The sequence below is a fragment of the Lepidochelys olivacea genome, assembly GCF_965140295.1.
Source record: "Lepidochelys olivacea isolate rLepOli2 genome assembly, chromosome: 15".
NCBI classification, from domain to species: Eukaryota; Metazoa; Chordata; order Testudines; family Cheloniidae; genus Lepidochelys; species Lepidochelys olivacea.
This window is the reverse complement of record NC_140425.1, coordinates 10,741,801-10,765,658: the sequence shown is the minus strand read 5'-3', so window position 1 is coordinate 10,765,658 and position 23,858 is coordinate 10,741,801. Positions and strand designations below refer to the sequence as shown.

The following is a 23,858-nucleotide window of genomic DNA, read 5'->3' as shown; positions in this document are numbered from 1 at the left end:
AGCTGCAGCCTTGCTGTCAAATGGCCCCCCTCAACACCCTGAGCAAGGAGAGGCAGACAGTGGGTCCTGGGAACTTGAGAAACTGTAGCCAATCCAAAGGGGGGTGGAATTGTGGGCCCTTCATCTCTCCTGCATCCTTTCAGGGGGAAATGCTAGAGGCCTCCTCCTGACAGAGCCAGGACTGGGGCAAAGTGCCTACGCAGCTGAGAGTTGGGCTGTTATGAAGGTACCGAATGCCCACGGAAGCTCATGACGGATGAGTGAGTTAGGTGCAGAAAGGGGGCCATGGAAAGGCGCCCTGAGCTAGGGGTACAGTAGTGTATGACACCATGGGGAGGAAGTGGGGAATGGACAGTTCCTAGAGCAGCTCTTGAGGGCTCCTCTTGAAGGGTGCATTCCTCCAAGCGGCAGCTCAGCTGGCAGAGTGGGACTTGTCCATAAAACCCTGGGAAGAATGAATGGAGGTGGGGAGAGAACAGGATCATAAGGGCAGGTCCGGTTACGGGGTCAGTGATCATCAGTGAAGCCACAGCCTGAAGCAGCTCCAGCCCACCCTGAGAAAGGTAGAACAGCAGTAAGAGAAATGCTGGGTCTTCCAAAAACTGGGCCACATTTTCATACAATTGGCCCACCCAGAAAAACAGGCCTGAGACAGGGCCCAGGCAGTGGATTCACGGGCTGTAGTCTTCAGGGTCGAGTTGGAGATCATACAGCCCAGGAAAAAAATAAAGCTTTTTAGCAGTTGCATGTTAATGGGAATCAGGTGTCAGGGCTGTAGGGCAGAGGCACTGAGAGATCCCTGGGCCAAAGTAACTACATTCAGCCATTCCCAATATTCCCCTCCCAGGGTGGTTTACTGGGGTTCCAGGGCACGTTCCCTGAGCTCAGGTATTACTGGGCTGGGAAGGAGTCAAACGGGGTCAAAGAAAGGGGTTTGATGGTGACCACCCTTTGATGTGTAACCCTTCTGCCAGGTGAAGCCAGCAGCAACAAGGGCTGGGTTCAGTATCTAGGGGTTCCGCTTCATCAATACAACACAAAACCGGCTCGAGCCCCCACCCAGTGACCTGGGACAATTACACACCACCCCCTGGGCGCCTCTAAGAGGCCATACTTCCCCTCTCACTAGCGCAGTCTGAGTGTAGCAAAAACTTTTAATAAAAGGAGGGAAGTAATTCAGCATTAATTTGGGAAAACACCACAACTAGAGTTCATAAACACAAACCAGGAGCAAAAGACCCACTCCCAAGTAAGTTGGGCAGTGTCCATTTCCCCTCAGGGTCTTAAGTCCAGCAACCCAAAAGTCCCTTTAACGTGCCTGTCCCTTCTCCGCACCCCACTCACAGTTGCTGTCCTTGGCCAGCGCAGCCCCAGAGTTCAGAGGTTCATCTGCAGAGTTCACTTCCCACCCTGCGTGGAAGGGGGTGGGTAAGGAGGCCCCTTACACGCTTTGCTGCTCGGGCACTCGCTCGTCGCCCCAACAGCCCATAGCCTTGCCTCTCTGCGGGGCTCTGCTCTGGCCCCCTCTGCCAGCCTCCCTGCTGGCCACCTGCCACACCTCTGCACCAGGCACCCTGCTGGCCACTTGCCACGCCTCTCCGCCAGCCACCCTACTGGCCACACCTCTCCACCAGCCGCCCAGATGTCTTCCGGGCCCCCCACAACACAGCTGTCAGGGATTTCAGCTGTTAGCGGGGGAGCCTCCTGCTGGTGCACACTGGGCAGTCTCTTGCAAGAGACAGGTTTCAGAGTAGCAGCCGTGTTAGTCTGTATTCGCAAAATGAAAAGGGGGACTTGTGGCACCTTAGAGACTAACAACTTTATTTAAGCATAAGCTTTCGTGAGTTACAGCTCACTTCATCGGATGCATCTGACCGGACTTTTAACGGCCCAGTTGGCAGTTCTGACAGGAGCCGCAAGGGTCCCTTTTTGACCTGGCGTTCCTGTCGAAAACTGGAGGCCTGGCAACCTTAGTGCTGGCAGAACATATTGAAAAAGGAACCTGAGCTCAGATCGAGAACCCGGGCTCAGATCTAGACCTGGAATTCAGATCAAGAACCCAGGCTCACGTTGGGAACTCAAATTCAGATCCAGAACCCGGGCTCACGTCAGGAACTCAAATTCAGATCGAGAACCGGGGCTCACGTCAGGAACTCAAATTCAGATTGAGAACTGGGGCTCACGTCGGGAACTCAAATTCAGATCCAGAACCCAGGCTCACGTCGGGAACTCAAATTCAGATCCAGAACCTGGACCCACATTGGGAACTCAAATTCAGATCGAGAACCGGGGCTCACGTCGGGAACTCAAATTCAGATCAAGAACCGGGGCTCACGTCGGGAACTCAAATTCAGATCCAGAAGCTGGACTCACGTTGGGAACTCAAATTCTGATCCAGAACCCAGGCTCACGTTGGGAACTCGAAGTCAGATCCAGAACCCGGGCTCACGTTGGGAACTCGAAGTCAGATCCAGAACCCTGGACTCGCTTTCAGCTCAAGAACCTAGGCGCTGTTGCAATGGGCAACGCGAACGCCTCCTGCAGTCCTCAGCCTGAGCAGCTCTTCTGCCTGCTTGTGGGTGGGCCCTGCACCCTGCTTTGCGCCTCTCGGGGAGCATGAACTTTGCAGATGCTCCCTAACTCCTCTGCCCCTGAGGCGCGGCTGGGCACGCAGCCTTTGCTCTGCGCCTCTCTTGGAATCGGACTTTGCAGACGCTCCCTACCCCTGCGGGTCCCGGCCGCGCTGCCGAGGGGGCGGGGCGGCGCGGCGTGCGGGTCACGCGCCCAGGTAAACAGCCAAGATGGCGGCGGCGGAGGCCGGCGGGACGGGCCTCACCGACCTGCCCGGGGAGCTGCTGGAGCTGATCCTGTGCTGTGGGGTCCTGAGCGCCGCCGACATCGGCCGCGTCTCCTGCACCTGCCGCCGGCTGCGGGAGGCGTGCCAGGCCCGCGGCAAGGTCTGGCGGGAGCGCTTCCGCCTCCGGTGAGCGCCGAGGCCGAGACGGGGGGAGCCGGTTCCGACCCAGCCGCGGGGGGGCGCAGAGGCAGAGCCGGGGGGGGGAGCCGGTTCCGACCCAGCCGCGGGGGGGCGCAGAGGCAGAGCCGGGGGGGGAGCCGGTTCCGACCCAGCCGCGGGGGGGCGCAGAGGCAGAGCCGGGGGGGCGCAGAGGCGGAGCTGGTTCCGACCCAGCCGCGGGGGGGCGCAGAGGCAGACCCGGCGCCGGGTCTGACCCAGCCGGGGGGCGCCGGGTCTGACCCAGCCGGGGGGGCGGAGTTTCAGGCTCTGACCTACCCTCCAGTCGGGTCCTTGGCCCTGGGCATTTGCTGACTCAAGTCAGACTGATCTGTGTGTGGACAGACTGGGGGTTGGGCTCAAACCTGAGTCTGAGCCTGGGTTTAGGAGGCTGTGTAGACACCCAGTCAAGGCTTCCCTGGGAGAACACCCTGTGTACAGTATCCTGGATATATCTACACTGCAGTTAAACACCTGCTGCTGGCCTGTCTTCACTGACTCACACTGGGACTGCACCGCTGTAAAACTGGAGTGTAGATGCTCCCTCCTCAGGGCTCAGGCTCCAGCCCAAACATCTACACTGCAGCTTTACAGCCCCGTAGCTTTAGCCTTGCAAGCCCAAGTTGGCTGACGCCGGTCAACCATGTGTGTTTTTAATTGGAATGTAGATGTACTTCCAGGGTGCTGAAATGTGGAATAAAATGAGTTGAGTGAATAATTGATTTTCTGTTTCTGGGGCTGAACCAAAAAAATCTGGAAAAAAATATTTAAAAATATTCACTAGTTCAATTTTTTCATGTCAGCCTCCACCCCCATAATTTTTTGTTTTAGGTTCAGCAAAAGGTTTTGATGGACCCAGAATGTGGTGGTGGTTTTCCTTTTTGGGTCATTTTTAGATTGCACTCTGTTTTGCTGCTGTCTGTTAAAAAATAGTTAAATTTCTAAATGAAATTCCTTTTCAATATTTCATTTTGTTTTGCCAAAGCTATTCATCTAATTTGACCTGAATTCATAAATAGTTTGTCTTAAAACGTGTATTTTTGGCAAGTTTACTGTTTGCTGGAAATTTTTTTGCCCAGCTCTAGTTTGGAGAAAGAGAGAGAGAGAATTAGAGGGCAATGATGCACCTGTCAGATGCATGTGACTCAGTGCTACTCACTCCAGAAATTTTGGTGGTAAAATCCAATAAACAGGACATGTTATTCTTAGGTGACCCTATTTTCTCTGAATCAGAAGCATCATACTCAACATGATTTCATGTGAAGAAGCGTACACATAGACTAATGCCCTTTTAGTAACATAAGAAATGTTACATTTGTTTTTGTAATCGGGAGTCCATAATGTGTATTGCATCTCAACTGTAGCTCAAAATGGCAAACAAAGCTAGTAAAATATCTTTTGCTGATCTCTGATGGAAAGGACAAAAGGCAAATTAGGGAACTCTTCTGCCCTGCCCCATCGAGATTCTAGCTTGGTGAAACAAGGAAAATAATGTTGTCAGTCACAAGCATTGGTTGAAATAGATAAGTATGTGTAAAAAGAAAAGGAATACAGACTAACACAGCTGCTACTCTGAAATAAGTATGTGTGTAGTTCAGAAGGCTTTCAATATAAGCTATTGTCAATAAAATTGGTTTTGAGGGCTGCCAAATTGGATAGTGCAAGAGATTACATCTGCTCGTTTCACTTTCTCAGAAATCATAAACTCAATAGATGATAAATGTTCTCAAATTAATTTTTAACATATAAAATTTCAGTTTGAACATACAATTTACTGTTCCAAGGGCTAAAATCACTATATAATCTGTGATGAATCTCTATAATTCACTACAGCTATTGGGCTTTCTAGATTAGAATAAATGAATCTGATACTTGGTTTTGTTCATGTCTTGGCACAAAAAAAAACCCAGTTGTCTTCATAGAATATCAGGGTTGGAAGGGACCTCAGGAGGTCGTCTAGTCAAACCCCCTGCTCAAAGCAGGACCAATCCCCAACTAAATCATCCCAGCCAGGGTTTTGTCAAGCCTGACCTTAAAAACCTCAAAGGAAGGAGATTCCACCACCTCACTAGGTAACACATTCCAGTGCTTCACCACCCTCCTAGTGAAAAAGTTTTTCCTAATATCCAACCTAAACCACCCCCACTGCAACTTGAGACCATTACTCCTTGTCCTGTCATCTGCTACCACTGAGAACAGTCTAGATCCATCCTCTTTGGAACCCCGTTTCAGGTAGTTGAAAGCAGCTAACAAATCTCCCCTCATTCTTCTCTTCTGCAAACTCAACAATCCAGGTTCCCTGAGCCTCTCCTCATAAGTCATGTGTTCCAGTCCCCTAATCATTTTTGTTGTCCTCCGCTGGACTCTTTCCAATTTTTCCACATCCTTCTGGCAGTGTTGCTTTCTCTAACTGCCAGTTGGCTTCTAAAATTTAGGTTAGTAAATGAAACTATTCTTTCTCCACCTGTGAAAGAGGCTACTGAACAATAGTTAGTTCATCAGTTCAGCAAGCTATGACTTTGGGTAGGTAGCCGGATATGTTCATCAACTCAGTAGTTATAATTTCAGGAGCGAGCCTGAACTTTTAGAATGGTTCAGAGCCATTCTTGAAATTGATTATGGTGAGTGTTTAGTAGATGCTCATGTTGCAGTAGCATCCACTTATTTGATAATAGAACTTTTGGCTAGAGTTTAGATATTGACCTTGTAATCCTGGCCAGATTCCATTTTGAGTAATTACATTTTCTCTCTCTCAAATTCTCACTGTAATTTTAGTTGGACAAATTATTCTTTACTTACCACCCTAAAATAAACAGTTGTTAGTATTGTTGCAATGTGGCTGCATTTTAGTCATGGGTGAGTAATTGGGGATCCATTAGAATGAAAGATACTATAGAAATACAAGTGTATTTGGCTAGCCTCTAAATTTGTGTGCCAGCAAATTCAGGGTAGCGTTACTTTTAACTAATAGTAAAATATTCTCCATATGTTTTAGTTCAAATAGTATAGTTACACATTGACTTGGTTAATATCTATTAAATAGAAATAAAACATGTCATTCATTATTTTAAGAATCTGAACACATTTTATTTAAGGCAAGTCATGTCATTGCTTGAAGAAAACCTAGATCTTTACTTTTCGGATTTGTGATGGGAAACAAGGGTGCATGAAAACTTGTAACATTCTGATACAATTTTTAAAATAAATATTAAAAATTACAAGTTACAAGTGACCTCTTATCTTAAGAAACGGCACACAGTATTTCAGCTGTACTGAGTGCAGTTCTGCTTCATCTTTTAAACACCTTCATTAAGCAGCTGATTTTTCTGTGTCTTTTGAGTTGTCATAGGTATCATTGTGCTAGTTCTTATTCTCTTAGACTGGGGCTGCCACTCAGCAAGGTGTCTCAAATGATGCCAGTTTATTGGGGCAAGTGCTTTTGTCAATATTAGCCTTAGAAATAACAATTGCAATTGAGTTTTCATTTCAAATACAACATTTTGTGCCTTAGATAGTGAGAGGGGCTTTGTACTTTGTTAACTTTCAAACTGAAGGGCTGATCAAAACAGGTGCATCTTTAAGTTTGTGTGTGTGTTTGTGTACTTTAAAAGTACTTGCAGAAGCCGTTAGTAAGATCTGATTTCATAATTCTGTGATTTTCCTGCAAGAGTTGTTGTCCTTGTTTACACCTAACTCAGTGTCCAGAGCTATATTCTGCATACCCTTTTCGTTAGAGATTTCAGCTGTAGCAGGAGAAACATAGGGCAATGAATTCAAGTCCTGTTAGGTGAGAACAACGTCACCTTTAAGCTGTTTTGTCTTTAATATTAGAAAATATATGTAGTTTAAACTATAGGCTTATTCTTTTATTGATCTGAGGACTTAAAATTATTTTGTAAAGCTTTAGGGGGAGATTCTCAAGTGCCTAAGGTATTTAGGAACATAAATCCCATTCAAGTCTCTGTTATCTGTGCTTCTTCAGCACTTTTCCCCACAATGCTTACTTTGTGTTTACTGTAATCTAACCAGAAATAATCAGACTGGAGGGGAATAGGAATTCTACTCTGCTGCTTTTACTTCAGTATGTGGATAAATTTTTAAAATATAACATCTTGACTTAGTCTCAGGTACCCAAGTCACAGATGGTTAACTGCCTAACAATAAGTAACATATTTTACAATATTAAACTGTCTTGTGGAGGCCGCAGTATTAACCACTGAACCTGTTCCTGTGTGTGTTACATAGGTGGCCATCGCTTCTGAAATACTATAGCCAGACAGACAACGTTAATTGGCTAAAGGAATATAAAGCACGGCACAATGCTGGCTTAGAAACTCAACGAATTGTAGCATCATTCTCCAAAAGATTCTTCTCAGAACATGTAAGGTTTCTAATTTATTTATACACTTGAAAATAACCTAGCCGTTTGTGCACTAGTATCTCTGACCTCATATTTCTTGTCATCTTCTCACTCAGAGGCTGAATCTTTACATTTCCTTCTACTAGCCATTGTTCTTATTATTTACTTATATTGCAGTAGCATCTAAGAGCCCCAGTCATGGACCAGGACCTCATGTGCTAAGTGCTGCACAAACATAGAACAAGAAAGCTGTCCTTGTCCAATAAAGCTTCCAATCTAAGTGTAAGAGAAGAGAGAACAGATGGATACAAGGGGAAGTATGAGGAAACAATGAGACACTATTGACCAAATAGACAAGATGGATGTAGGGTGGGGGAAGGAGTGTAACACACAAGCAGAGTGAAGAATGTGATGGTGGTAGATATCATGTTAATTCCATAATATTTTTCCCCCTTGGGTGGGTTTACTTAGGAGGGGAACAGCTAAAGGGAAAGGAAGGGAATAAGGCAAGGGAGGAGGGGCAGGTGTGGACTGAAGCTGATGTCAAGGGACTTTAGGGGGGGGGGTGAGGATAGGAGCAAACAGCCAATCAGCACAGGGCACAGGAAGACAGAAGCTGGAAACCTACTGGTCCTTCAGAATCAGCTCTCTCTCTTTTCAGATTAGTTGGCTCTGCCGTTTTTATAGATTGTGTGACAATGTGCTCTCATGAATGGAGGGTACTGGGGATAGACAAGCATTTTTTAAGAAATAATGTGGATATAATCAATAGACACACAAAGCACTATGTTTTACAGTTAAGTAAAAGTAACGTAAATATTTTCCATGTCCATTTCTGTAGCATTTATGAACTTTACATTCAGTGTAAAACTAACAGGACCACCATGTCACCCACATGAAGAATTGCTGCCCTGTTATTTGTTTACTGGGGCACATGGCTGGTCATTGATGTTTACTCAGATGCATCTTTCATCGTAGCTCGAAGACTGCAAAACTTCAGGTCATTTGAATTATTGGAGGCCAAGTACTGTAGATAAGCACCCTCCAGTGAGAACTCTGTTTGTTTGCCAGGCCTGGAAAATCTGTTTTCAGTTCAATTTCACTTGTGTATACAAAGTATTAAATTGGGTTCTTTGAAATTACCTATCTCTGCTTGAGAAAGTAAACTGTTCTGTAGTGTATAACACAGTGTCCTGTTTGCCAGGTCCCCTGTGATGGCTTCAGTGACATTGAGACTCTTGGGTGCCCGGGTCATTTTTTTGAGGACGAGCTGATGTCTATCCTTAACATGGAAGGAAGGTGAGAAAAAAATCAAAGGCGTTAGAAATGGAAGTGGAAAAGACTAATTTCATGTTAGCTGAGTGGAGGTGAATCCTACAGTGTTGAATGCACTCTGGTCATATTCAGGGTCATTTCATCCTCCCTTGTTTAAAATAAACAGATAAATGTCACAGCCTAATAAATCTCAGCATTATGAAGTTTATCTTAATATTCACCTTTCTTTCCCTTAGGTACTAGCTGTCTCTTTGTTTTTAAACTTCAGAACAAGCATAATGGAAATAACTTTCCAGAGGGAAAACACTTTAAATATTCTACAATAAGCATGGCTTTTGGCACAATGTGCTTGTAGTCCTTTCTGTTGCTTTTCTGGTTTTTGGTGGGGAATTGCAGCTTATAACTTCTTTTGTCCTGAAATCAGCTTGTTTGAGCCACTACAACATGCACTGTTTGGTTAAATTGCATAAATACGAGCGTTACATCGATCACTTAAATTAAAGGTAGAAACAAACCAATGCACCTTTGGTTCTTGTCTGTGTAAATATTTTTGTTGCCATTGTTAATCTCTGGAGCAGTGAAGAGGTGAGCATTATCATTCAAACAAGACTCCATTACAGTGCTGTGCTATCAGTGGCATACAAACAGTCGAAAGCTGCTTCTGTTGTGATTGAAATGACAGTAGATTTCTCTTAATGTTTCCTGGTTGCCTGTTGTCCTGATTAAAGGGACTGTTTGAAAAGACAAACTGGAATGAAACTGTTCATTTAATTTTCTCTTCACATTATTTTGTAACTTCTGGGTTGAAAATTGTGGCTTTCATTTTGTATTTGACAACTGGTTAAACACAATTTGAGCTTTTACACTCGCCAAATGCATTCCCATAAAGCAGAATTCATGCTAATTACAGCCTGATTGAGCTGTAGTCCTTGCCATTCAATATCATTAGGCTAAATTGTTTCCCTGGAAAATGTCCCAATAAACGGGCTGTCCCTATGGAGCATCCTGATTAATTAGTGGAGGATAAAGTATTATGAGATTTGATTCTTTCAGTTGGCAGGATGGAGAAGAATTGCTTGGTCTGTGGCTTGGGGGAGAAGGAAGAGCAGGGGAAGAGAAGGGAATTCTCTTCAAGGAAGCAATTCAAATGTGTTTCAATGGAAACTCCACAGCATGAAGAAGGAAGCCAGACTGAACAGTAACATTTATTTTCTGAGCAAATGTAAGAAACTGCACATTCCAGAGGACTCCCATCTATAACCCTCTGACCACCACATACAACTCCATATACGCTGAACAGCTCTGTAGAAGGACCTCAGAAAACTCAGAAGTCCTCTTCTGTACCTTACATACTCCAGAAGAGACCATCTCAAACAAGAAATCTATCTTATGGTCCCACACACTGGAAGAAAAAAAAACCAGGAGACCTACCTAGTGATCATGCAGGAAACACAAAACAACTACTTTAAAAACAAAACCAAACCCCACTTCTGACAGCCATCCAACACAAAAACAAAAAGTGGAACCAACTATTACAACTCCACAATGCACAGAGTACAACCTCCAGGAGAAACCACAGACACCATGATCAAACACATGGACACCGAACGACAACCCAGCATCATCAACCTATCAAGACTGCTCCTAACCGGAACTGAAATATCTGTACGCTCCAAGAGACTGAATTTCTGCCCCACCACAGAACCTGATACCTTACGAGCATGTGGAGAACTAGAAGAAATCTTCTGCTTACTCCATAACAACACTACCCACAACTACCACCTCCCCACTGACCGTCCATAAGAAAAAAAATAATCTGATTGGGTGCCCTACCAATGGACAAAACCACCCAACGGATCATTACATCAATTGCTTTAAGAAAAAAATTTGACTCTGAAATCCTCAGCAAATGTTATATCTGCCACAGTCCCTACCACTGACAGGATAGCTATAGGTTTCAGAGTAGCAGCCGTGTTAGTCTGTATTTGCAAAAAGAAAAGGTGTACTTGTGGCACCTTAGAGACTAAGAAATTTATTTGAGCATAAGCTTTCGTGAGCTACAGCTCACTTCGTCGGCCCTGAAATTCCAACCACCAGATAGCGATCAAACCACCAGACAAAGTGGGTGCCATGATAGTCTGTGTATTGTGATGTCTACATCAAAGAGGAAAACAGGTAACTCTCAGACACTACCTACTGTAAAGTATTTCAAAAAGACCCCATACCACCGTTTACACAGGAGTTAAATGATACAGTACCATCAAATCCTTCCTCAGACAGCTCCAAGAAAAACTTTACAATCTCATCCCACACAGAGTCAGGATACACAAATGAGGGAACCTAGGCAGACCCATCCTAAATGGCCATGGCACTTTTACTGAAGGAATATCAGGACTCATAGAAATCATCCTCAAACTACTTATGACACAAGGTTCAGCTTCCTCCGAGACAAAACTGACTTCCTCCAGAAACCCCACAACATTAACAACCTTCCTGAGAACACCATCCTTGCCATCGTAGATGTCCTCTGCCTATATACCAACATCCCTCATAATGATGGCATTGTTGTCTGCCTTAGATACCCACAAGGTAATTTACAACACTCAGAAATCCACCCTAAACGCAGCATCAAACTTATCCATTTCATTCTCACCTGCAACAATTTCATATTTAACAAACGTTTAGCACAAACCATGGGAACAGCCATGGGCATTAGGATGCCTCCCCAATATGCCAAACTCTTTATGGGCCACTTTAGGAAGAACTTTTGGGAAAATGCACCATGAAACCAATGATATACCTGAGATAGATCAATAATTTTCATCTTCTAGACAGACAACCTAAACTCCCTCATAGATTTCTACCATAACTTCTGCCACCATCACCCCTCCATCAAACTTTCCCTTGTGCACTCCCACACCAGCATCAACTTCCTGGACACCATGATTAGCTTCAACAGTGGAACCCTACAAAGGACTATACAAGAAACCCACAGATGACCACACTTGCCTTGAGAGATCCAGCAGTCACCCCAGACACACCAAGAAATGTATCTACAGCCAGTTACTCGGATACCACAAAACTTGTTCAGAAAGGAAAGTTCAAGATACACACCTAAACACACTTAAAACTGCCTTCTCTAAACAAGGGCATTCCACCAGAAAAGTTGATTGCATCTTGGAAAGGTCCACCCAAATACCCTGGGAGAACCTGCTTCAATACAGAAGAAAAAACCCACTGACTGCACACCCTTAGTTGTCACCTACAACCCCACTTTGGAACCCATATTGGGTATCCTCAAACAGTTACAATCCGTATTTGATGGGAACCACATCCCCAAAGAAATCTTTCCCATCCCCGCTCTTTTGGCTTCCAAACAACTCCCCAACCTCTCCAGTCTCATCATCAGAAGCAAGCTCCACATCAACTCAAAACTGCACCAGACCCTGCCAGAACAAGAGATGCAAAACCTTCAGATGTACTGTCTCAGTACCACAATGATCAATATCCTCCACAACACACCTTTCAAGATTTATGGCTCCTACACGTCTGTCACATGCGGTGTACTTCAACCAGTGTATCAAATGACCCAGCAACAATTGTGTAGGTGAAACCAGACTATTGCTATGCTCTGAAATGAACTCACAGAAAAATAAGACAAAAACACCCTATCCTGTGCGGCCAAACACTTTTCACAAAACAGTTGCTCTATATGTGACCTCTCAGCCCTTGTTCTGAAATCTGCAGAACACCTTCCAAAGACGAGCTTGGCTAGACATCAAATTCTGCTAAACACCAAAAATAATGGACTCAATAGAGACACTGGTTTTATGGCTCATTACAACAATTTGTAACACACCACACTGCCTGCTAACCATTTTAGGTAGTTTCCTACAGTGTGGAGAAACCGATTCGCTTAACAAAATCTGTCCCAACTTGTGTTTTAGTTCAGACACTCTGTGAGGCTTGAAAGCTTGCAGCTTCCACCATCAGAACTGGGTCCGATAAACACATGGCAGTAATAGTGGGTGAAATAAAACTATGGTGGAAAATTAATGGAGTTCTGCCTTCCCATTCTGGGTCTGGGACCTGTCCACTTGTTAACATTCTGGAACAGAAGAGTTTGAGGAGGCATTTAGTAGTAAATTGGCAAAGGCCAGTGGTGACCCTGATAGATGTGATTTATGAGTGTCTGTAAATTGGAACTGTTGGCATTTAAATCCCCTAACCATGTATGCCTTGGCTGTATTCAAGATCACCTCCTTAAACATCCCCGATGGTTATTAGATCTTTGAAATGACCGGGCTTGCAGAGATTCTGCCATTGCTTGTTAATTTAGTAGGTGATAGGGCCTTTACATTTTTATGTTTAATTCTACAGGAAGTGTCTAACCTGGAAGTACTATGCAAAGAAAATTCTTTACTTTCTACGACAACAGAATATTTTAAAAAATCTGAAGGCATATCTTGAACGACCTGGGGACCAATTGTCATTTTTGGAAGGTGAGTATTGGCCTGAAAGGAGTCTCATGGTTTATTGTGATGGATTCACGAGGTCTGGTCTATGCCTTACCCTGTAACCAGTGTCCTGTGAGTGTTTCTGCAGTGTGCCAAACCAAGGATCCACACAGATCCACGGAGCAGAGCTGTGGCCTCTACAACTCAGAAACTGGGCTTTCAGGCACCAGTGATCCCTGTCTCTGGGGCTCCCTGCATTGAATCCAGCCAAGCCAGGGTCCTGGGAGAGACTCATTCCCACCCCTTTAGGGCACAGTGCTCTAAGTATCTGCAGTAACACCAGGCAGCCTTTTCAGAACACGGTAACTATTGATTAATCACCTGCAATACAGAGTCTGAAAGTCTTTAGGTTAGCATGAGAGGATATGGTTCCTATTGATGGGAGCCAGGGCATTGCCATGCCCTGCTCCCCTTTTGTCTCCCAGTGCCAGGAGAGAATCTTCTCCTGTATCAGTGTACCCTGCTCTTAATTCAGACACCTGACACCTTCCCCCTTTGTTCTCCAACTTCGGACCTTTGCTCTGCTTTCCTGCAGAAAGGTAGGGGGAGTCTCCTCCTTCTGGCTGTCTTTTGGGTGTGACTTTTCCAGGCCGTTGGGATTTCCATTGTCTCTTCTGGATAGGGTTACCAACCCTTCCAGTTTCGCCGGGAGTCTCCCGGAATCAGGCTGTACCTCCCAGTGGTTACTAAAGCCAATCTGGGAGATTTTAGGCTGCTAAAAGTCTGGCTGCACAGCAGGGCTAAGGCAAGCTCCCTGGCCCTGCGCTGCTCTGGAAGTTGCCGTCACGTCCCTGCAGCACCTAGGCGGGGAGGGTCTTCACACGCTGCCCCCGCCGCGAGCACTGACTCCGCAGCTCCCATTGGCCAGGAACTGCGGCCAATGGGAGCTGCAGGGGCGGTGCCTGCAGGTAGGGGCAGTATGCGGAGCCCCCTCCCTTCCCGCTTCCCCCCCCCCCCCACCAGGGGCTGCAGGGATGTGCTTTGTAGCTGCATTGTTGTAATTGGTCAAAGTAAATGTGCTTTAATGAGAATTGCAATGAGTTTTGCTTCTGTATATGTTTAATGATATTTTGTCTAGAAAAGTATTTCTGGTGTGTTTTCACTTTGTCCTCAAATGTTTTAGAATAAATAGTTACATTCCATGCCTATTTGGCTCACAGAATGAAGATTAATGTTTAAACATTATGAAAGATTTGTTTACACCATGTTTTGTAACCTCTTTCTGTGTACAAATGAAATCTACATTTATTAACTATCTTTCAACTTTGTTCCTCAGGGTAACTCTTTGCAAAAGGCATTTGCTGTCATTTCTTTAAATTATCAAGTAATCTTATTTTTCTTTAAAATGTTTGCTCACCAGTGTAGTCTTAGGAGATGCACTTATGTGATTGTCACAGGGGACAGTATTTATATAATATCAAGCAGCCTACTTCAGTACCATGTTAGCTGCATAATGTCAGGCACTCAAACTACACTAGGCTTCTTAAAAATTAGGTGTAGTTTATTTAAAATAAAATCCTGAACAACCTCCTTTTAAAGTTCTAATAGTGGGGGAAAAGTGCTCTTTAAAGAAAATTTGCAGTATTGCTGGACACCTGCTTTCCCCAAAGTTGAGCTACGTCATGTAAGCCTGAAATAGAGAACTATGGAGAGAATATGTTTAGACTTTGGAAGTGCAGGGTTTTCCCAAGATTTGGGGGAGAAGCAATCAGTCTTGGTGTGTACTCTAAAAATATAGTAAATGTGAAAGTTAAAACCCAGTTTAGAGAGTTTATTTTGGTGTTATGAGTTAAAAGTGGTGGTAGACTTTAGAGAAGGGAATGTGTTGGGGCAGGCAATAAAAGCCAAAGGCTGCCACTTTATGGGCTTTTTTGGAGGAGAACTCTGTGGCTGATATTGCAGGAGGTGTGTTTGTCATGCATATTAGTCTGCTAATGTATAGAGCACTTTGCAAAACTAGAACAGACATGATCCTTTTTGCAGAGATCTTAGAGATCTTCTGCAGTTGAATATAGACAGGACAAGAAGTTGGACAATAGGAAGGTTTTGGAAAGAGCAGCGACAAGGCAACCAAGGAAGGATTCTCGGAAAAAGTGTTTTTTCTCCAGGAGTTTGACAGAGGACACTTGGACAAAAATGAGAGACTGTTCTAAGAATAGTGGACATGTTAAATATGAGCAGAAATGGAATTGGATTGCGAGTATGGAAGACCTTACAGGTGAGATTCTTGAGTTAGCAACTGCTGAAAAGATTCGAAGAGGAAGGGAAGAGAGATGACTGGTCCAGAATTGATTTAGTGCAGCTTCCCCTATTCTATGTTAGATTCCATTACTTCTGCTTTCAAGACACTGGGGGACAACTTAGCCCTAAAGAGAAGGAGGTTGCATACTTGAGATTCAAAATCTGAAAGTCTGAGAAGTGGTTGCAAGACGTAAATACATGTCTCTTTAAAAGTCAAAGGATTCATATAATTTGTGTCTGTCTCCATGTTTTATGCATTTGGGTATGACTTTATATCAGAACCAATGAACATTTTAAAAAAATGTGTTTTGCTAAAATATGTGCTTTTAAACAAAGAGCTGGAAAGTGAAGAACAGACCAAAATCCTGTTTTTAAATAGTTTATCTGTTCCAGGTGCTGTTTTAATTGACCAGTACTGTAATCCTCTCTCAGACATCTGTCTAACGAGTGTCCAGGCGCAGGTTGACGATATCACAGACAAAGTTCGCAAAGCCCTGCGGACCAGAAACCCTAGGCATCCAAGCTTGGCTCCAAAGGCAGGTAAATGTGATCTAGTTGGCCCTTTCAGAGTGATGTTGCTCGTCTTTATGTTGCCTAAACAATGTTTATTTTGTTTAACTTACTCCATAATTTTTAAATAGCCCTAACATGGGGCTTGGGAGGTGTCCTTTTCTTTCTTGGAGCCATTACAAACTGAACAGCAATCAAATCACACTTTTGAGTGTCCTCTAAGATCTGAAAGAGGAGAGTCTCTCTCCAATGAACGTTATGAAGTGTTCTGTGAAGTTTGTTCTATTTCAAGGAATGAGCAGCCAGTCTGTGTATCATTACTTAAGTAGTAATCTTTTCTCTCTGTCTTGTCACTCTGTATTCATTTTAGGAGAGGTCTTGATTGTTCCTGATGTGGAGTTTCAAAGACAAGTACTGGATGCTGTGAATTGTGTCCTGTATGAACAGTTAAAATACAAAGGAAATGAGATGGATTACTACAACTCCTTGAATTCATACATTCACCAGGCAAGTGTGTATTTACTGAACCAGCCTAGGAAGCCACTGCTAGTACAAGTTTGAGAGAGAATTCTACTTACACTTTTTTGTCATTTTTGCATGGATGAGTAAATAAAATAAATCTGTATGCACCAATCCTGCTTTGAGTAGGGGGTTGGACAATAGATGACCTCCTGAGGTCCCTTCCAACCCTGATATTCTATTCTATGAATGTCACAAAGGGGTGGCTTGCTGTAAACAGTATCGTATGTTAACTCTCTGTGCACTTGCTGCTGGGTCAGTGGATTTTGAGGCATTTTGAATAAAATTGCATCTCCGCTGAGAATCCTGGTACTCTAGAAATTGAATTTTTTAATGTCCTGCATTAAATAACCTATGATTTGTAAGCTTCCCTCTGATTTAATCTCATTTTTCAGGTGTTAATCCGTAGGACAGGAATCCCTATCAGCTTGTCTGTGCTCTATTTAACAATTGCCAGGCAGTTGGGAGTCAGACTCGAGCCAGTCAACTTTCCTAGTCACTTCCTGCTGAGATGGTGTCAGGGGAAAGAAGGGTAAGATTTCTGTTAATTCCGTTTGACTTTTGGGAAGACCAATAAACCATTTACCCCCAGGAGGCAGTTTTCCCAACCTGAAACTCTGTTGGCAGAGAGGTCAAGTAACGCAACCATCTCTGATGACAAGATGTTAAAATAGGTCAGGTTGAAAGTTCCTAGTTAACTGTTTTTTCACATGATGAAAGCATTGTATGTTTGTTTCTGACGCAAATCGAAAAGTTACTTCAATGCTGAAACAAGAAGTATTTTCTGAGATAATCCATAAATGCAGTAGCATCTTGTCCAATATAGATCTATGAGTTTAATTGCTAAATCTGTACATCAGCCAGCAAGTGAATACACAGCTGTGTATTCACTCAAAGGGTTCTGAATGGCAACAGACTTCCTGAATAAATATAACAGTAGTTGGGGTAGCACTTCTGCTTTTCATCATTTTATAGCTTTTTTTAAAGGCATTTCATTTAAACCTTTGTGCAGCACAACTGATAGAAGCTGACGCTACTGTGTCATGTACCCACCTGCTCTCGGAATCAGTGTTGGCGACTCTTCGAATGACCTAATGATTGGCTATTAGCAGTGATGTTACTCCCAGAAGTACAAATTTCAGGGGTAATGTTAATGATCTCATTCAATACAGTGAACTTGATTACACATACCCCAATGGTATTTGACTCCCATCCCGATAGCTGCATTGTGCAACAATCTGTTGTTAGCCAAACATGGCCTTCTAATATATCATAGCATCAGGTAAAGCAAATTTGAGAATAGTTTGCAAGCCTCTCTGGGGAGAAGAAGCACTATTGATAAAATAATTTGACTTTTGTAGTCTTTTGCCATGTGTTTGTAAGAAGGTAAATAAGAGGAAACTAAACTCTGTCACTAAAGGAGCTGAGGTACTGACAATATTCACCTCAAACTTAAACACAAGAGTGAGAGGCATCTGAAAAGGACACATATATAATCCTGTTTAAGTGAGACTCCCAAGTCTGAGTTTTATTTTCTTGGTGTTTCATTAGAAGCACAGACATCTTTGACTACATGTACATAGATGCCTTTGGAAAGGGAAAGCAGCTAACTGTGAAAGAATGTGAGTACCTGATTGGCCACCATGTAACAGAGGAGTTCTATGGAGTGGTTACCTCAAAGGAGGTCTTGCAGCGTATGGTGGGAAACCTCTTAAACCTTGGAAAGCGGTAAGATTTACTTAAACCTCATGAAGATTGTAAAGCCTTACTTAAATGTGGACCTGAAAAATGCTGCTTTGATTAGTCATATGCTTCTTTATGGCAGTCATGAGTGGCTTTATGAGGTATAAACCATACCAGTTATTCACTTGGCAGTTCTACCCATCATTTCTCATTATTTAATGATTCTACTCACTCTAAAGGAATATTCTTGTATCATAGAAAGTACTTAGTAAACCATATTTCAGACAAGCAAATCAAGGGACTGTGTTTCCTTTAGGGCATATTAGAGTTTTCACTATCCGGTAGAGAAAAAGATCTGATGGATTTATCCCACATGATCAACTTCGTGTGGTTACACTGGGGCTGTCATGATTGGACTTGTAATTCTGTTTCTGTTTATGAACACCTTTCTTCATATTGTTTAAGGAGTCTTCACTGTTACTTATAGAAGACAAAAAAGCACAAACATAAAAGAATTGCTCCAAGCATGAATGAGCCAGGAGAACCATATCACAATTTGAGAGAAAGTAAGCTTGCAGCTTGGAGAGTGCATTCTCTGAAAGGGGTATTGGAACCAGGAGATTTTTTTTTCCCCCCAGGGGGAAGGAATAGAGTTTGGTAGGGCAATTTTAGTGCAATTCCATCCTAGCAGAGTAGTGGGTACTGTTAGCAACAATAAGCCCCTGGAGTTGCTCCAATTGGATGAGTGTACCAGTACTGTGTAATGTCTTTATTGATCAGTGTCTCCTGGATGCTGAAGTAATAGGGAAAGGAAATGAAGATTTAACCTTAAAATTGAATTTCTTCTTTGCTGGTAGGGAAAGCACTGATCAGTCCTACCAGCTCTTGAGAGACTCCTTGGATCTATACCTGGCCATGTATCCGGACAATGTGCAGCATCTAATGCTCCAGGCTAGGTTATACTTCCACCTGGGAATCTGGCCAGAAAAGGTACACTAAAACTTGGTCATATATTTTATCATAGGGGGTAAGCTAAAAAACAGTAGATTGATTCTGGGCTACAGTACCTTGTGTTGCAGTCAGCCAAGAGCTTTTTCTGTTGTACAAACCATGTAAAGAATTATCACACTTCAAAAATCAGTATCTCCCGCATATAGAAGAGATTTTGCTTTTTGTATTCCCACTGCATATCTGTGGATAGCCTCTGACCTGAGACAAAAATTAGGATTTCCTGCCCATAACTGTTTTTTCATTTTAACTTGGGCTTTCAGATTCTCTTGATATATCTAGTACTTTATCTCTAAACCAAGATTGCATGTGTCTAGGTAGACTTAAACAGCCGTAGAGCTGTAAAATACACAAGTGTTTTACCTAGGATGTTCTCAGTGGTGGCAGATGACAGAACAAGGAGCAATGGTCTCAAGTTGCTGTGGGGGAGGTTTAGGTCGGATATTAGGAAAAGTATTAGGATATTATTATTTCACTAGGAGGGTGGTGAAGCACTGGAATGGGTTACCTTGGGAGGTGGTGGATTCTCCATCCTTAGAGGTTTTTAAGGCCCGGCTTGACAAAGCCCTGGCTGGGATGATTTAGTTGGGGTTGGTCCTGCTTTGAACAGGAGGTTGAACCAGATGACCTCCTGAGGTCTCTTCCAACCCTAATGTTCTATGATTCTATGATATAGAGGCCATGGGTGTAAGAGCTCTTACTGGATTAAGGAAAAATATTGCCCAAAAAAGTAAATCTTTGGGATTACCTGTTATAAACTAAACTAAAACTGTGTTTTGGCGCTCTCAACCCATTCCCACTTACTTTCACAATAAAAGAACTGCAAAAGGAATCCTAAGTATGAGGATAATGGGGCTGATGCTTCAGTCATGCCAATCAAGGCAGGATATCAAATAATTTGGTGGAGAAAGGATTTGGACATATAAATTGTCTGGGTCACTCAAGCCTTCCATCAAGCTGAGTATAAAGCACATAATTAGGGAAACCATTTAATTACGTTGAGCATGTTGTTACAGTGCAGCTGCATATAACTTAGCAAAATTCAGTTCATGTCAGTGAAGGGGGATACCTCTTAAATCAAAATAAATGTAAATCTCTACTCATCAGGGACTTACCATTGGAACTTTACCCACACCCCCACTCAAGATAAACCCATTCACTACATTAGTAGCTCTGCTACTAGATCTTAAACCCATATTGATTGTTCTTTGGGCCAGGACTGTTGCTTCCTATATGTTGGTGCAGTGCCTAGAACAATGGGCCCCAATCGTGGATGATTATGGATAATAATACGTGGCTGTATATTCCACAGATCTCGTCAATCACTTCTGCACAGCACAATGTTACCCAACATAGTGATTGTCAAAGTGAGGTGATGAAAGTTAGTGGTTAAATTAGGAGGATCATTACATGTGTACTGTGGTTTTTCTTGTTCATTTCTTGGAGTCAAAGGGAATCCAACAAAACAAGATTCCCCAAACTCTATCACGTGTCTTTATTTGCAGTATCCTTTAAAAATAAAAATTCAATAGCTGCATGTTCAGATTATGAAGAATGTACGAAAGGAGCCCAAACTTTCAATAGCATTCATATCATTCCTCTTGCGGTTGTTTCATCAACTTCTAAGCAATCACTTCCTTTCCAACACCCCCCCCCCCCCCACCCCACCCCCAAAAAATTCCTGTCTTCATGGACTTCAAAGTGACCACCTGTCCATTACCAATTTTGGAGTATATAAAAACACCCTTCTCATTACAAAGACAAGTGATCTGACTACAAAACTATTGATCAAAGGCCCATATAACTAAATTCCTCTTTGGCAGGCATTCTTCAGTAAGCTTGGGTAGTGTAACTAGAGTCTACCTTTGTATAATAAATTGTTCACCAAGCTTGCTGTTGTCTGAAGGAAATATCAGATTTAAGAGATTCACCCACAAATAAAATGGTACAAGCTAATGAAGATTCTCCCTGGGAATCTTCCAGTAGAAATGACAGATGTACTGTAACATGGGACAGCTAAGCTTTATGACCTACCTGTGGCAGATTCCCCAGACCATCAATTTACTTCCTCTCGCCAGTGATTTGAAGGTTTATGGTTGATTTATTTTCAGTTTCCACTTTACTATCCTGCAATTTGTTGATCTTAAGTACAGATGTGGTCCTTAAGTTGTATTCCCTGTATCACTAATTTACTGCTCCAAATTTGCCAAACACCTTGAAAATCCTCAACCTTCTCAGTGATCACTGAGGATTCCTGCACTGCATCCATCTGTGCATGTGTTAATTCCAGACTTCTGGACCAAGGATCAGTTACTAACAGCTGACAGAGGGCCCAGCATCTTTCTCCAGCTGAGAATGTGCTTTCACCTAGTCTCTGTGACGTGGAATTTTTATTTTTAAGAGCTCCCTTTTAGCGAAGTGTCCAGCCAGCATAGAAAAAAAATAAACCAACAACAGTGGAGTACGTCACATTTGTAGAAATAAATGTGAAATCTTAGCCAAACAGAGCTAACCAGAATGCATATTTTACTATTGCTTAAATGTGTGCCTTTTGCAAATGACTTAAGTCACTAAATTGGATTAATTAAGGATAGACAAATTGGAGAGTGCTTATAAACATCCATAATGCCAGATGAAGAAAAGATCCCTTTCTTTTGGTGTCACTTGATGCAGAGAAAGCTTTTGATTAAATGTAAAGTTCCACACTTTTCTAAGTCATGTCCCATATGGACATTGGTCCCCAGTTCCTTAAATGGATACACCAGCCCAATGGATACACTCTTTACACCAGCCCAAAAGCAGCTGTGTGAGTTAATGGGATTAAATCTCCCTGCTTGAATTACACAGACAGGCTAGGTAGGGGATATTCATTGTCTCCTTTACTTTTTGCATTGGCCATGGAGCCTTTTGCACAGAGGATAAAGAGCAATGAATCTGTCACAGGAATAAAACTTGCAGGAACACATCAGAAAATTGCTTTTTATGCTTTATATGCTGCTGATGTAATATTTTAATCTAAACCAAATATGTCCCTAAAACTAGTATCTAAAGAAATGTGAGAGTTTGGGAAAGCCTCTGCATTTCCATCCCACCATCAACCTCAGCCTAGACCAATCCACACAAGCGGTCCATTTCCTGGACACTACTGTGCTAATAAGCGATGGTCACATAAACACCACCCTATACCGGAAACCAACTGACCGCTATACTTACCTACATGCCTCCAGCTTCCATCCAGGACACACTACACGATCCATTGTCTACAGCCAAGCTCTAAGATACAGTCGCATTTGCTCCAATCCCTCAGACAGAGACAAACACCTACAAGATCTCTGTCAAGCATTCTTAAAACTACAATACCCACTTGCTGAAGTGAAAAAACAGATTGACAGAGCCAGAAGAGTACCCAGAAGTCACCTACTACAGGACAGGCCCAACAAAGAAAATAACAGAACGCCACTAGCTGTCACCTTCAGCTCCCAACTAAAACCTCTCCAGCGCATCATCAAAGATTTACAACCTATCCTGAAAAATGATCCCTCACTCTCACGGATCTTGGGAGACAGGCCAGTCTTCGCTTACAGATAGCCCCCCAACCTGAAGCAAATACACTCCAGCAACCACACAACAAAAACACTAACCCAGGAACCTATCCTTGCAACAAAGCCCGATGCCAACTCTGTCCACATTTATTCAACAAGGAGTCCGGTGGCACCTTAAGGTGCCAGACTAACACGGCTACCCCCTGATATTTATTCAAGTGACACCATCATAGTACCTAATCACATTAGCCACGCCATCAGGGGCTTGTTCACCTGCACATCTACCAATGTGATATATGCCATCATGTGCCAGCAGTGCCCCCTGCCATGTACATTGGCCAAACCGGACAGTCTCTACGCAAAAGAATAAATGGACACACATCTGACATCACGAATCATAACATTCAAAAACCAGTAGGAGAACACTTCAGCCACTCTGGCCACTCAGTAAAAGACTTAAGGGTGGCAATTTTGCAACAGAAAAGCTTCAAAAACAGACTCCAACAAGAAACTGCTGAGCTTGAATTAATATGCAAACTAGATACCATTAACTTGGGTTTGAATAGAGACTGGGAGTGGCTGGGTCATTACACATATTGAATCTATTTCCCTAAAGTTAAGTATCCTCACACCTTCTTGTCAACTGTCTAAATGCGCCATCTTGATTATCACTACAAAAGTTTTTTTTCTCCTGCTGATAATAGCTCATCTTAACTAATTTGCCTCTCACAGTTGGTATGGCAACTTCCAACTTATCTGTCTGTGTGTGTGTATATATATATATCTTCTTACTATATGTTCCATTCTATGCATCCGATGAAGTGAGCTGTAGCCCACAAAAGCTTATGCTCTAATAAATGTGTTTAGTCTCTAAGGTGCCACAAGTACTCCTGTTCTTTTTGTGGATACAGACTAACCCGGCTGCTACTCTGAAATCTGTATTAAAGGAAGTTATACCAAATCTGAAATACTAGCTATAAATTTGCCAGACTCTGAGAAGTCATTCCTCCACAAAACATTTGAATACAAATGGGCAATAAGTCCTATAAGATACCTGGGAATTCAAATCTCAAACACCCTAGAAGAGCTGTAAGATTTCAGTGTCAAACTGGAACCGCAGTAAATGCGGGACGGGGGAGCTGGAGTGCTGAGGGAAATATGCAATTTCTTGGTTGGGAAGAATAGTCACA

At 43.1% G+C, this 23,858-nt stretch overlaps 1 protein-coding gene across 2 annotated transcripts in view; it reads left to right on the top strand.

The window, feature by feature from the left end:
• The first annotated feature begins 2,460 nt into the window (after positions 1 to 2,460).
• The window catches only part of FBXO21 (F-box protein 21), a 44,356-nt gene continuing 22,958 nt past the window's right edge, over positions 2,461 to 23,858 (top strand). Inside the window, exons 1-9 of one of the 2 annotated variants that reach the window (XM_084648806.1) lie at positions 2,461 to 2,983; positions 7,259 to 7,394; positions 8,578 to 8,672; positions 13,029 to 13,150; positions 15,839 to 15,946; positions 16,287 to 16,423; positions 16,831 to 16,967; positions 17,987 to 18,163; positions 18,976 to 19,108. In XM_084648806.1, the coding sequence (XP_084504932.1) occupies positions 2,802 to 2,983; positions 7,259 to 7,394; positions 8,578 to 8,672; positions 13,029 to 13,150; positions 15,839 to 15,946; positions 16,287 to 16,423; positions 16,831 to 16,967; positions 17,987 to 18,163; positions 18,976 to 19,108 (1,227 nt within the window). In that variant the 5' untranslated portion in view covers positions 2,461 to 2,801. Of the gene's footprint in view, positions 2,984 to 7,258; positions 7,395 to 8,577; positions 8,673 to 13,028; positions 13,151 to 15,799; positions 15,947 to 16,286; positions 16,424 to 16,830; positions 16,968 to 17,986; positions 18,164 to 18,975; positions 19,109 to 23,858 lie in introns of both variants that reach the window. The other variant, XM_084648805.1, reaches the window with a different exon arrangement.